This window comes from Syngnathus typhle, linkage group LG22 (assembly GCF_033458585.1).
Source record: "Syngnathus typhle isolate RoL2023-S1 ecotype Sweden linkage group LG22, RoL_Styp_1.0, whole genome shotgun sequence".
NCBI classification, from domain to species: Eukaryota; Metazoa; Chordata; class Actinopteri; order Syngnathiformes; family Syngnathidae; genus Syngnathus; species Syngnathus typhle.
Window position 1 is genome coordinate 7070367 of NC_083759.1, and position 15307 is coordinate 7085673.

At 45.5% G+C, this 15307-nt stretch overlaps 1 protein-coding gene across 2 annotated transcripts in view; it reads left to right on the forward strand.

Annotated features, from left to right (window-relative positions):
• sesn1 (sestrin 1) overlaps positions 1–15307 on the forward strand; it is a 29893-nt gene that overhangs the window by 12317 nt on the left and 2269 nt on the right. The window contains exons 1-8 of one of the 2 annotated variants that reach the window (XM_061271088.1): positions 12117–12393; positions 13374–13439; positions 13532–13732; positions 13811–13993; positions 14084–14311; positions 14492–14749; positions 14833–15023; positions 15095–15239. In XM_061271088.1, the coding sequence (XP_061127072.1) occupies positions 12292–12393; positions 13374–13439; positions 13532–13732; positions 13811–13993; positions 14084–14311; positions 14492–14749; positions 14833–15023; positions 15095–15239 (1374 nt within the window). In that variant the 5' untranslated portion in view covers positions 12117–12291. Of the gene's footprint in view, positions 1–12116; positions 12394–13373; positions 13440–13531; positions 13733–13810; positions 13994–14083; positions 14312–14491; positions 14750–14832; positions 15024–15094; positions 15240–15307 lie in introns of those variants that run through there. The other variant, XM_061271087.1, reaches the window with a different exon arrangement.

The window sequence follows — 15307 nt, forward strand, 5'->3', positions numbered from 1 at the left end:
GGGTTTATCATGTTTCTGCAGCCGAGCCCTGTCTTTGCTTGCGTTGCTTCATCATCAACAACATGCTTCTCATAGTTGACACACGCACACACACTCACACACGCACACACACACACAGGCACACACACGCTCACAAACAAAGTACCACAAACGAAGTACCCAGGAGTCATTTGTCTCATGTGACCCGTAGCGCATGGCGTGCCTCCGCTATCAGATACGTACAGTAGGCAGAGTGCCTCATCGCAGACACCTTGGAGGAAGCGGCAGTTTTTTTTTTGTCAGCAAACAGAAAACATTGTCAAGGCAGGAAGCCAAAGTTGAAGCCCATCGTTTAAGAGAGATGCAGAAAGCCTTTACAGTTGTTGACATAAAAAATCTACAAAGATAGTGTATGCATCGAAAGACGGGTCAAATAGCTAGCTTGCTAAATCCTTTTTTGCTTTCTTACGTCACATTTGTTTGCTCTCTATTACTGGATACGTGCTGTATAAGTTGCAGGTGCATGAGAATATACACTAACAAGAGTCGTACAATTATAGAAGATTAACTGCACGACGTCGGCTGGTGCAAAATGATCCGTTTCTTTTCCTAATGGCTCCCATATGTGTGTGAGAATGCACAATAAACTGCAATGGGGGCAAAAAAAAAAAAAAGCCTGTTGGAATCGTAGCGCCATGTGTGAGGAGTCACTTGAATGTATGCATGTGTGTGTGGGTGGGGTCGTTGAGCTGCAGCCCACTGGTTTAAACTAGTTTGTCTGTTTTTGTGGGCTATGCGGCTGCGGGCGGGCGGGCTTGTCTCACAAAGACGACATAATCACAGAGGACAAATAGGGAAGACATACTCCAAGGTGATGTGGGAGATATCAATAAAAGAAACGATCGATGCGGAGAAAATTATGAGGGGAAAGTCCTAAGTGGTTTTGACAGGAAACTCAGCGTGCCCAAATGGCGGTACGAAAGCAACACCCCCCGCCCCGCTCGTCAGGTAGTTGTTATTGCCGGCCGGCAGCTGGCTTTCCTGTCCGATCGGCCCAAGTGCTGAGGCGGCAGAGTGAAATAAACAGAAGAGATGCTGCCGATACCAGCCTGATACAGGGAAAAAAAACTAAATCTGATAGACAGCATTGAGGATCTCATTGTTATGCAACCCTCTGGGTTTATTTCTGTTCTCTTGACACCCGCGTGAGACATTTCGCAGGGACGAACTCCTCGTCCTTTTTGGTCCATCGCGATGCACAAAGCTTGAGTACATCTCAAACAGTGACAAGGAAAACACACGGCAGTGAGAACAGCTGACTGGCTTGGAAAAAAAAGGAAAAGCAGACTGATAAGGAAGTCTTCATAGGGTGGGTCCACACACATTGGAAAAACAATCATCCAGTTTTGTTGTATTTCTGTCCTTGAAAACAAAAAGCAGAAAAAGTCCGTCTGCCTCACATGCTTAGCGATCCTCAGGCACGAGTTGAAATACGATACAAGTTTTATGGGGGTGTCGCTGACATGACCGATTCAAGGTAACGCTCGGAATGAAGAAGAAAAAAATCGGCCCGATAGGACGCGATGAAACACCGGGCGATAGCCGTTTGCGCGGAGTGCTTGTTTTTTTTGGCACATGGCCCTCGCAGCTGCTTGTAGACAAGGTCCTTGGCGCAACTCTTTCAAGCGCCGTGATGAATACAAATCTCGGCGTCTCATTTTGGAATGTAAGCGATAATTTCCCTCGGGATGAATAAAGTATAAGTAAGTGAGCATATCGCATCCTGATTATTATATGCGTACGTAACTAGGCGATGGCGAGGTAGAACACACAAAGCAAACTGTCCTGTAAGTAGTTATGGCAACATGCTTATTGCCTCAGTCCCAAGACAAGTTTGACGTGCAGCATCTATACGTTATCGTCCTCAACTATATAAATCTGTCAATCATATCACTCTCTCGCTCGTCTCGCAGATGTACGGCGCTAGCTTTTACGTAATGTTGACTCAAAGTTAAATTTGGCCTCCGTCAACACGTTGTCGCAACTGTTTGCGGAAAACGCGTCAGGCATGCGCACATACGTACATACAAGTCTTGGCTCAGTTACCATTAAGGTTTCTTTTCAAAATAACATTTATATAATATAATTATATAATAATTATATAATATAATATCTTAAAATAATCTAGTGCGAGAAAAATATGATAAATAGCGACTCACATTTGTATCCTCTGCAAAGAACCAGCATTATTAAATTTTTATTATTAATTATATAACATTTGTAAGATATAGTTTTGTTATTTCGACCCAATCAAATTATCACATCTGCATTGATTGCATTGATTTGATTGCATCATTAGTATGCAGAATGTCACAGGCACTCATCCACGACCCACAAAGTTGCGATTGTGTGTGTGTGTGTGTGTGTGTGTGTGTGTGTGTGTGCGTCCACTTTTCCTGTCTGCTCCCTGTTCACATCCAGGGGTGTGTTTCGTTTACTTCCTGACCACGCTCAGGCTTCCTTCGCTTCTTCCAGCTCGGTGAAATCTTTTCTTTGTCCATTTGTAAGCGCTGGTGACGAACGCCTCCGGCCAAAGTGCAGCGGACGAATTTGATGCGATGCTCCGAAGATGCCAGACGCTGTTATTCCCCCCAGACGGCGAGGTCAGCGCTTGAGGAAAAAGTGCACTTTAGTTTTTTGCCATCTGTGCTCCTTTCCTGCAGCTCACTTTGTCAGCGCTACCTGCCAAGAGGTCACCAGACCGTCAGCGCTTGATAGCGACGCTTCTCAAACCTTGATGAGATATCAATACTGTCTTAGGGTGAGAGAGAGGTCCAACATGCTGTTTTTGAATGTGTTTACACATTTAAATGAGCAGGTGATCGAGCAAGCGTCTGATACGAGAGCATTGCGGTCGTATGTTGTACCATGACTTTCTTTAAAAAAAAAAAAAAAAAAAAAAAAAAAATTTTTTTGTACCCATGTATAATGGACAAGGACAATAAATGGACAATAAATTAGTTAAATTTTGCGCACTATACACGGAAAAAAACGGTAGTTATGCATCAGTTTGTCTTCTCTTATACTGTTATCTTATATTAGGTGTTTATACATTTATTTCACATTTATTGGGTCATAACGGCCTACGATGCGGCCCGCAACGAAAATGACTGACTAAAGACTGTAAAATAACATGAAACATACATGTAAACATACATAGCATGTCAACACTTCTCCATTGGGCTTCATAAACAAGAGCTAGTAGCTGTGGAGGGGGCCATATAGAATAAGGCATGCGTGGGGGGGGGGGTTGTATATCTACTGTCAGTATGGAAATTGTTTTGTCCCCCCCCCACCCAGCTGACTGCAGTTTGAGTCGTAGCATCTGTTGCTTTGAGGGGGCCTGTTATTTATCAAGCTGCTGGGAGCTCATAGGGAGAAAAACATGGCCAACTATATAGGCTACCCCCTCTTCCCTGCACCCTCCCTCCATCTTAAGACATGTTGTTCAGAGCCATGTTTGTGCTTGGGGGGGGGGGGGGGGGGCGCGAAAGTGGGAAGGGAGACTAAAGATGGGATGTGGCCTGAAGACTTTCTATAGACTACAGCAGATTTGTGTGTGTGTGTGTGTTGTAAGATTTTGGCACTCAATACTGTTTTTCATGTCTGCTGAAATAGTTGAGCGCAGAGAGGCGGGCGCAGCTTCCAACTATTTAGGAATCCAGCCGCACGTTCTTAGAAATTCTGCCGGAAAGGAAAATGGGCTTTGTATGTTTGCCGTTGGCTTTGTAGTCATATTTGTGCGGCTAATTGTCGTACACCTTATTGTATTGCCGTCAAGCTTACACAACAGCGAGTTAATGCTATTTGTCACCTTTTTAAACAATTTTGCACACGTGTGCAGAATCTGAGCTGCCTCGTACGTCAGCTGAGCCCAGCTGTCAATCCTGCTTTGCCCATTGACAAAATTAACGATAGCTTCGCTCGGAGGCGGCGACGGAAAAGAAAACAAATCAACGGTGAGCTGAAAGGGTGGAAGTATGGATTTATAGAAAAGATGTAAACAAATGGATACAAGAGGTTGTTGGGAGAGCATTGACTGGAGAACCAAAATGAGGCTTACATAAAGAACGAATCGATGTGAACACGGCACACCTCTGCTGATGTAACCCCGGCACACAGTGGAGCTATTCATGCAAAGTTGTTTTCTGCACTTTTTTTTCTTCTTTTTGCATAACAGCTCATTTCTTCATCCCCTCTCTGCCGCGGCCAATTGCTTCTGCGATAATGTTTTTTAATCTGATTTAGGATTCTTCACACTATAGGTCCAAGTATCTGCTCCGGCCTGGTAAAGAGCACGAGGAGAGCATGCAATTCCACACAGGAAATCCCAATCTGATATTTGGACCCCGGACAGCAAACTTGCTTTGTGCTCTTATTTAAGATTTATTTAATTTCCTATCAGCAGGCTTCTCCTCTAGCCCCCCACCCCCGCTCGCTGTTCAATGTTCTTTCTTCAAAACATTCACACTGAGAGGCATCAGCCGGTCAACAGGATATGAGAGTGACCTTTCCTCTATTTCTTCTTCTTTCCCTTCAACCCGAAAGATGCCTGCACTGTGTTTACCCGACTCGGCTGCGTTTGGCATGGTGGCCTTTTGGTTTTGGAGCCGCTGCTGGCGTCTCGTCCGTGTTCCATTCGGCCACCGGCTTGCTCGCTCGTTTTATGGGTTATGGCTGAGTCACTTGCACGTGTTTGGAAGAAGGTATCCTCAAAGGAGACGGAGACAACTCCCCTCCCTTCCAGCTGATGTGGAAGGGAAGATGACCATCTGCTGCCCCAGTTGCCCAGTGACTGGACAACAGCCTTCCTTTATGGCACACTTCCACCGCCCATTGTCTGCCCGAGACTGGCTATGTGTGTGTGTGTGTTTGAGGTCTTCATTGTTCTATTTTTCAAAGTGCATGAGGAATTGTGCACTTGCTTTTCTTCCTGTGCACATTGAAGTAAGCGCTCTCTGTTTATGTGTATCGGCAAAGTCCAATGTACATCCAGCAGAAGCGAGTATTGTCTGAAGTCTTCCTGTGGGAGTCTCATGGAGACGGCGCCCCTCGCACGGGATCGGCGTGTTAGTTAAGCTAAAGGCCAAAGACCTGCTTTTGATGCGAAGACGTGTTTGGTTTTATTCCCCCGGACACTAAAACACACTTTTTACAGCCATTGCATAAAATGTATTGATAATACAGGGCTCCACACAAATCTAGTTTTGACCCTTTTGGGCCACCGTAGTTCTTGTCTGGTTCTCTGCAAGTGAATAACGCATCCTACGATTGGATTTTCAATTTCATACCCTTGTTTATCGCTTTTGTGGGAATCTGATTTAGTAAAGCAGCATTATCGCCTTTCCCACTTAAACGAGCGGGCCCCACTAATCCCATAATGAGCTGACGCTGCTCCAATACTTCACTGTGGCTTTGTTTCTCTTCACCAATGTGCTTTGTATTGCTTGTGTGCACTGTGTATATGTGTGTGTGTATCCTCTCAGGTGAGTGTGCCCAAAAAGGTAATCTAGTGTATAGAGTCATTGATTTTTCCCGCTGAGCAGGAAGTGGCTGGTTATTGATTCTGTGGGACAATGATGTCACCAGAGGCAGCGCTGGCTGTTTACTTATCCATGATAAGGCGGCAGCCCTCCCCGTGCTCAAATAGTCTTCGCTCGCCCTCCTCCCGCCTTTTATCACTCTTCTCTCATTACTCTTTCCACCCGCTTGTCTTTTCATTGGCAAGCCGTGCCCTGCGTAACCCCCAGCGCCCGTTTGCTGTGACATAATCAGCGGCCAAGGGGATGCCGCCTTTACATTGGCAGCCATTGTTATTTTTAGCAAAGGTGCAATAAATGTATCCCTTTCACGCTCAAACTGTAAAAACATTATTAAGACTTTAGTAACTGTATCAGAAATATTTGAAGTAACTTTTTTGACTATAATAAAACAAAGTAACTTAATTTTAAACAAGGTCAAAATAGGTGCTACTCTAGTAGCACCAACTCAAAAAAATCAAATTAAATAAATCAAATCAAATTACAGATTTGAATATTACAAATTGAAATGACAGTACTTCTTTTTTTAACAACCTTAACTCTTCCTCATTTCAAAACAAATGTGCACACTTCCGAAGAATACTGACTCAATGGCAATTTCGCTGAGATTGCAAAAATCCTTTATCAAATCCTCTCATCGTCATTTCATCCAGCTATGACAACAAGCGCCAGCGGGCTTCCTCATCGTGTCAATACGCATGAGTCACGCGAGATTGTCGTCAACACCGGTTGTCTCAAAATTGTCACGCAACGCCTGTTAAGTGTGCTTTGACGCCATTGCAAAAACTCAATACATTATTACCGTACTCTCTATTTTGCCTCTTTGTTTGTTTGAAATCCTACTAAACAAAGTCACCAATGTAAAGGTGAAAGGATTACCTCATCACTCTTCTTATTTACTCTACATCAGGCGCTGTAACATTGTGCCGTAACACAAGCGCGACATCGGCGCTACCTCTGTGACCATCTTTAAGAACATTCCGTGCCCGCGTTTGTTCTATTCAGTCGTAACATTGAGATTCTCACCCCGTCCTACATTACAACTCAGTGTTTGTCTAAAAAAATAAAATAAAAATTAGTTCTCTGGGAGTGAGATGCAAAAAAAAAAAAGAAAATGCTCAGCTGTCGCTTTATCCTTTTCTTGGTCCTGCTGGTTTGTAACAGATTAACCACAGTGCAAACATGTCTGACACTACCTGTGGCATTAACAGAGGACACACACACGCGCACACACACACACTGCTGCCTGGGTTATGAGGTCCACTGAGTGTTTTTAAAGGTCAAGACTCCGTTTATAAATAAACTCTACTACACTGACTGAACCCAATACAACGGATCGTATTTCCAACCGTGCTCCGCCGTATTTAGCAAAAATTGTCTTTTTTTGATTTCTATTTTATTAATACACGTGAGCCATGTGAGTGACTCGCATAATTTCACATCCTCGCGGATGTCGCGACTCAGCGTTTTCTACATTTATCCACACTCATGTGATTTCAAGTCATGAGATGGTGTTTTTTCGTTTTTGAGGAAGTTGTCAGACGCTGTCGTCTGCATCCCGTCCGTGTATGTTTGGACTCGGCGTGCCTTGTTGTAATTGCACACATCCAGTCTTCGCCGTCTTGACTGCGGCCAGTCACTGTCTCATTGTGTCCTGATTTTTATGAACCTGAATACACTGTGTGCTACGTCGAAGCTAGCGTGCTACGGCGAAGCTAGCATGCTAGCCGTCAACCCTCGAATTGTACCGAATTCAATATGGCTTTGTTGAGAAGACTCAGACTCGTGGTTGTCGGACAAACCGACCCCAGGCGTTGCTAAATGAAACAGACACTACCAGCACGGACCAGTGTCCCGTATTTTTCGGAATCACCAGTAACAATCATCAGTAACATCCTGAGCGGAGCCACTATTGCCTACAGACCTCAACATCAGGGCCATGACAACAAACTCTGTTTCATTCAGGAAAAAAGGTGACGAGTTAGTTTTGAGAATATCCCAAATGGGATTGATGCCTCATCCGCAATCGGCAAAGAGGACAGAGGTTGAGGTGATCGAGTTTCCCCCTAATGGCATTTCATAAACGATTAAACATTAACGGGCCGGCGAGCGCTTGACGTCACTCTCCATTGAGATCCTGTCCCAACGTTTGTCCCGCTCTTTATTTAGCACTGGAGCTCATTAGCGTTTAATGAAGGAATCAGACACTGAGAACAATGATTAGGACATATCGCATAACAAAAAAGAAAAAGAATAGTGGGAGGGATCCCCCCGGGAGGGATCCACCCCTTCTCCAAATTTAATCAGACACTTAGTTTGGTAATGAGATCATTCTGTCAAAACTTCTGAGGAGATTTTCTAGCCCAACAGATTCAGACTCGAAGTCTGCCTCAAATCGAAAAGCAAGTAGTTCCAATTAGAACTTGGGCGCTTTTACAGTATGAACTCCTCAAGGCAATATAAAGGAAAACAAAAAAGAGAATAGCGGAGTCATAAACATGACGGCCTCTAATCTTTCCTGACATGTTATAACAGACTTTATCAGTGTCAGTTGTGGTCTGCGGTCTAAGCCGGTGAACTTCATTCTGGATCAGCACTCCAGGGACTGTAACCTCTTTTGTTACATAAAGCCTGACTGTATATGATGAAAACACAGCCTGCTGGGATTTTTTTTTTCTTTCACATTTTTGATGACCAGTTTGATGGAAGCATGCTGTTGACAGACAATAACAATTAATGTACGTACATGGTGAACAACAGGCGGCCTGTAGCGGGAAGTAGCTAAAATGCAACTTTTACCTAAGTACATGGTGTGAGTACTTTTGCAACTTCTGCAAGCTGATCAACAACAGTGAGATGACTCATTTTTTGATTAGTCAGCAGAGAGAGCAAAAAATAAATAAAACAGCGGCTCACTCCAGGAGCGTCAAATTGTCGCAGTGCGAGCGAGACCCCTGATATAAGGTCAGCTTTGTCAGCCTCGTGTTTTTTGGAGGTAGTAAGACATAAGTCCAGCATACATTTTGTGTCACAGTTGCAAAAATTACTCCCCCCTATCTCACCGGAGTCTTTTCTAAAATTAGCAATGGGTGCTTGATTCATTCTGTCTATTGAATTTGTTTTCCCCCTCTTGCAGCTTGTTGTATTGTGACAGCTGCCCACCCTTTGTTAGAATAACATCCCCGGGAACTCACTTTTCCTCACGTGCGCACGGAGTTTGCTAGCCAACGCCTTTTCCACCCTCGATTCTAGTGCTGTGTGTTTCTGTTATCGAGGAAATTGATGAATTGTTCATTCATTAGTCAAGTTGAACCCTTAGCTCAAACGTAGCTTCACGACTGGTTAAAAAATATTGCAACAACTAATATGGTGCAGGTTACTCTAGTTCATCTTGAAGTGGTCGCAAATGCGTGTTGAGGCCTGCCAGTGGTGATACTTGAGGGTTAAAACCTCCATGTGGGTGGAAGAGCTAGCTTTAGTGTCGCCAGGAGATTATGCACTTTTCGGTCTTTGTCAGAAATTTACATGCACGTGCGGAGCTCACAATTTTTTTTTTTATGGCAGCTGTCCAAGTGCTTGCACAGAAAAACAAGTCTCCCCCAAAAAAGTGAACAGAACTGAGCCGAGCAGTCGGCCGTGTGAACTTTCTTGTATTCATTAGACAAATCCACCGCTAAACTGTTGCGGCGATGACTTTCTATGAAACACAAACCCGATTAGGCTGCGCAGGGAACGTCATACCTCCGTGGAACTTTTTTTTCTTTTAGAGAAACAAACGCCGTTAAAGAGAGAGAGTGAGGGTGCGAGGAGAAGATTGGCTACTCTCGTTGTTGTCCTGTCCTGCCATTGGTAGATGCCTGTTGCTAGGCTTGTATCGGGTTTCGAGAGTTTTTTTTTTTTTTGCTTCCTCCGCTCTCTGTCCGCCCATAGGTCAGGTTTGAACTGGTCTGGTGGACTTCTGCTACTTGTTGAACATCCCAGCGAAAGGAGAAAAAAAACCATGCATGATTCTCACTGCTGGAGAAAATAAAATGCGAGACACGTGCAGAGTTTGGCACCGTGTCGTCTTTTGTTTTTCTCATTATTGGGAGAGTCATCCTCCCTGTTGGTTCAAGGCGTTTGCTAACCGTTGCGTTACAATTGCAAATACGTCTGCCGGCAATAAAAAGTAGCTTTTCGCACCTTGTTAGAGTGATGCTATGCAGCAAAAATGTGCAAGTTAAAACTTTGTAGCACAACTGTAATGCTGCGCTGTTTTGATATTCAAAACTTGATGGCAAAGAGTAAGCATGCTTTATTTTTCTGGGGCATCAAGACGGTAAAAAATCGTTTCTGTGCTATGTTTCAATTGCGGAATGGCGTAGCTCGTGACAAATGACATTTTCCAGTTCATCCTCTGCATCAACAAGCTGCATCCTGTCATTTGTGTGCGTGTGTGCCGGCCCTCGTGCTATGCCTAGTACATCATTTTTATTGGCCACTTAGCTATTTCATTGTGCATTGTTGACCGAGGCACGAATGTGATGGCCTTAAAATGTCACTCGCACGTTCATGTGACACTCGAAAGTCAACATTTAAATCTACACTGTGTAAGAATTGTAAAGGCTTCAAAAGCATTACAGTGCAGAGGTATGCTATCAAGCTATATAGTGGTGTGTTTCGGCCGTTGCCATGGTGACCTGCAATCATTCACTTTAATTTTCTGTCTTATGAGCAGACCTGCCAGGACAACAGTATAAGTACATTTGGGCTGTAAAAATGTTATCTTAAAGCCTTTGGTGGCTGGAATATATCCCACCCTGTGACAACAAGGCACTCTAAAGGGGACTCGCACTTCACCATGACGTCTTTTCTTCCGCTACGATATGTTGGAGGTTTCGTCTCGTCCACAGTGGGAAGAAACATAGGAGGCCGAAAAGCACTGAAACAACAGTCTCATCCCACGGGATCATCAGTGACAATAGCACCGGCCAAGCCAGACCCCCCCCCCCCCCCCCCCCCCCCACACACACACACTTCTAGCCTATAAGCGTTTTTATGTGAAAGGGGGGTCCGGTGTGTCGCAACGCTGACCGGCCTCGCTTCTGCAGCTTTAACTGAGCCGCGGGAGTGCTGACTCCAGCCCCCGGGAACATGTTTACCTCTCTGCCCCGCACCCCACCCAGCCGGCGGCAACAGGAGTGGGGTCCCGAGGTGGGAGAAGGGTGGGTGTGGGAGGCTGGCTGGACGCACACAATGAACCTGCTGAATACTGCGTGATGTAGCCGGGCCGTGCAGTTGGCTGCCAAACTGGCTGGACAGGCTCTTGATCAAAGTCCACAGAAGGGGGGCAGGGGGCAGCTTTTTAGCTCAGTCACTATACCAAATTCAGCTTGCTAGTAGTTTTTCTTGCAAAGAAGAGCCAAACAGATGGTCAGATTAGTATTGATAGTTACTACAATTGGCACACATGGGAAGCAAGAAGTGACCGTAATGTGGCACGCAAGTGAACGTGTTCATGTCAGGCTGGGATAAACAAAGCCATAAGAGCTGTCCTCCTTATCTTTACCCCCCCCCCCCCCCCCTCTCCTCTCCTATCCTGTCCTTTGCCTCTGAAGGGAGTCCTTCAGACGCCTTGATTAGTGGAGGGATCACATTATTATCTGTGGTCTGAGAGGCTGCACCGATAAAAGCCACTGTTCAAGGACCCGCGGACCTCGTCATCCTTTCAGATGAGATTAGGATCTTAATTCAACCCAAGCGCGTGCATGCGGAGGGTCACATACTGACCAATTTCCTTTGAAAGTAACCACATGACATTAGAAAAACAATTGGTTTTTTATTCCAGCCAAGAATAATGAAAAGTAAATTACATAAATATCCCTGTGATTAGCTGTAATATCACCATTCACTACTAGATGGCGGGAATGCCTTAGTTGCACTTTCCCTCTCGTCTACAACATGCTTAAAACTAATAATGTGCATTTGGGACGGCATGTTGATTTTTGTGGGGGAAAATATGCATTAAATGAGTTCTTGCACTTTGATGGGTTTTCTGTTCTGCAGTTTTGTCCCATCCTTGAATGGCATTTTTTCCATGCACGATAGCCCTCTGCACTGGGAGGAGAAAAATCGAATCACAGCAGCCTATGTAGTTATTTTTTAGATGTTCAATACCCTCTGAACCCTCTTGAAGGCTGCATGTTTTGATTGCCTTTGAAAAGAGAAAGAACAAATGGTCAGCTGATTGGTTTACCTTGATTTAGATATGCATTGTATCACTTTGAATGAATAGCCACGGTAATTTAGCATACAGAAAGGATTGACAATTTAATCAAAAGCTAACAAAAGAAACAGAGAAAGATGTGGCGATGTTTTCTTAAAGCAAAAGGGGGATTGGCTTTTCCGCTCACGTTTTGCCCCCCTCTTTCCTCACGCCTAGCCCCGCCCCCTCCACCTCTTGATCATTGCCATTGGCCGGCTGCAGCGTGTTTACGCTTCGCGATTGGCCCACTCACTCGTCGCTCAAGCGGTCTCGGGTTATTTACCGAAAGTATGAGCGAGGGGCGGGGGCAACTAAATGGAGCAACCGGAGTGACTTGGCTGCTTGTCGGGCTCGCAACAGCTGACGAGAGCGGAGCACAGCAGCCTCCCGGTGAACAAAAAACGGGGGGACGGTTTGCGGAGCTTTCGAACCCGACCCAAAAGCAGCCAAGTGCGGGGAGGACAAGAGATGAGGCACGCCGTGTCACCATCGGAGAACGTGGAGAATTGTTCGTTCGCCGTGACACACTTGTTTAAGATATGTGCCCATTGTGAACGGCTCGGGAAAAAGGTAAAACAATATTTAAGTTCATTCCTATATCGATGCAGCTTCGAGAAAATACCACATTCGAGTATTTGTTTTTGTGATAAACGAATGTCAGTTGATATTTGCTCTCGGGCGACTTTTTTTCCTTCGACTGAATGAGCTGCAGTGCAGTCTTTTGTCCGGACTTGTTTTTCTGTCAAGTTTAGGGGGGGCAGATGGGGGGGGGGGGGGGGGGGGGCGCTTTGGATGTTTTTGAAGACACCCCAACACACATTTTTATTGTCACTTTTTTATGGATGATGTCGAATGATTTAGTTTGACCACATTTGATTCCCGACAGAATTAAGCCATTTGTTGCTCAACTCATTCATCACAGCTTATTTCATTCATCACAGCTTATTGATGGTCATGCCCAGAGCATGAAAGGGAAAAAAAAAAAACGTTCTTTTCTTTTTAGGTTAATTTACATCCCTATTGACATCCCTTTTAACTTGCTGTAAGATTATCAAACCAAGCCATATTTATCGGTGCTGTCCACACAAAAAAAAAACGATATTGCATCACCACTTTAATTACCCTTAAAATGTCACTTAACGACTGCTGTGTCTGGTATGTTCATTATATTGCCATAAAATGCGTCATGTTTACTGACACTGTCCTCAAAAACTAATATTTCATCACTAAAACCATAATTATCCATTAAAATGTCACATTTAACAACTATGCAACTACTATTTAACAACTAACAACTATTGAACAACTGTGTCACGGTTGCTGATTCTCAAAACTGACTTTTCACCATGAAGCCCTTAATTTTGCCCAAAAAGGACACTTGGTCTTACAATGCCTCAATTGTGTCAAAAAAAGTAAACAAGACAAAATGAGTTTGTTGTAAAGTTTAAGCTGCTGTCACCGTTAAATGTTTCACATTGTGCAGTCCATACCTGACTATACTTGTCTAAATGTTGTGCTTCTAAAAGATGATTTCCCTTTTTGTCTTTAAGGATCTGGGAGTGCGAATCCCAAGACCCCTGGGGAACGGGCCGAGTAGATTTATACCTGAAAAAGAGGTACGGAAATGCCTTTAAATTCTGCCAGTAATGCCCAAAAAAAGCCCCAACTTTCCTCGGCCCGTTTAAGATGTCACGATTTTCCATTTTAGATTCTTCAAGTCAGTAAAGTGGACACCAGGACACAATCGATATTTGAGGATGCGTTCGCCGCCCTCGGTCGCCTGGACAACATCTTGCTGGTGATGGGCTTCCACCCGCAGTACCTGGAGAGCTTCCTGCGCACGCAGCACTACCTGCTGCAGATGGACGGGCCGCTGTCGCTGCACTATCGCCACTACATCGGCATCATGGTAGCACCTGAGCTGGACTTTTTTTTGGCCTCGCCTTTTTAAACGTATCTCACCATTGTCGCGTGATCCTGTGTCCAGGCGGCGGCTCGCCACCAGTGCTCCTATCTGGTCAACCTGCACGTCAACGACTTCCTCCAGGTGGGCGGCGACCCCAAGTGGCTTAACGGGCTGAACGGCGCCCCGCGAAAGCTTCAGCAGCTGGGTGAACTCAACAAAATCCTGGCACACCGGCCATGGCTGCTCACCAAGGAGCACATTGAGGTGAGAAACCGCAGAGGAAGGTGTTAAGAGCGTTGCGCAACAGCTGAGGTTGAGTGAACTGACCGACTCCGCTTGGCCTTTTTTTCCAAGGGTCTCCTGAAGGCCGAGGAGCACAGCTGGTCACTGGCCGAGCTCATCCACGCCGTGGTCCTGCTCACGCACTATCACTCGCTGGCCTCGTTCACCTTCGGCTGCGGGATCATGCCCGAGATCCACTGTGACGGCGGCCACACCTTCCGGCCGCCGTCACTCGGCCACTACTGCGTGTGCGACATTACCAACGGCAACAACCATCACGACAGTTTGTTTGGCAGCCAGGTGAGACAAACGGAGAGCCTTGGCCGTTTATCTTTTCGTCATGAGCCATATTTGCTTATTTAAACTTCCTTCAAATTGGATGCGGCACAGTAGAATCGTTTGTTGTGTCCCTGGCAGTAGAAGAATGACTGTCACTATGTTATCACAAGCCTACAAGTGAAAATTCCTGTTGTTTTCCAGGAGGTGTGCGGTGGCGAGGTGGAGGTGTTGATGGAGCGCATGAAGCATTTGCAAGAGTGCCGCGATGACGAAGAGGCCAGCCAGGAAGAGATGGCCACACGTTTCGAGCGGGAGAAGACGGAGAGCATGCTGGTGGTGACGGCCGAAGACGAGGAGTGGGTGCCCTCCCGTGACATCTCACGACACTTTGAAGACCCCAGCTACGGTTACAAGGACTTCTCCAGAAGGGGCGAGCACGTGCCCACTTTCAGAGTGCAGGTACACTCGCAACACATAAAACAATGAGCAAGCCCGTTTTAATGATAATAACGCCCCCCCCCCCCTTCTTTTGTTTTGGGCAGGATTACAGTTGGGAGGACCACGGCTACTCTCTGGTGAACCGTCTCTATCCAGACGTGGGTCAGATGCTGGACGAGAAGTTCCAGATGGCGTATAACTTGACGTACAACACCATGGCCACACACAAGGATGTGGACACCAGCATGCTGCGCAGGGCCATCTGGAACTACATACACTGCATGTTCGGCATCAGGTAGGCTGCTAACATCTTGAAGAAAGGGATAAAAAAAAACTGAATACTCACCACACCATCGGTTGTGTCAGGTATGACGATTATGACTACGGCGAGATCAACCAGCTGCTGGACCGCAGCTTTAAGATCTACATCAAAACTATGGTGTGCAATCCCGAGAAGACTACCAAACGAATGTACGAGAGCTTCTGGAGGCAGTTCCAGCACTCTGAGAAGGTCTGTCCCCTTTTTCTCATGCAGTGAAATGTGTGTGTTTTTTAATGTCACTAAAGGTTTCTATATTC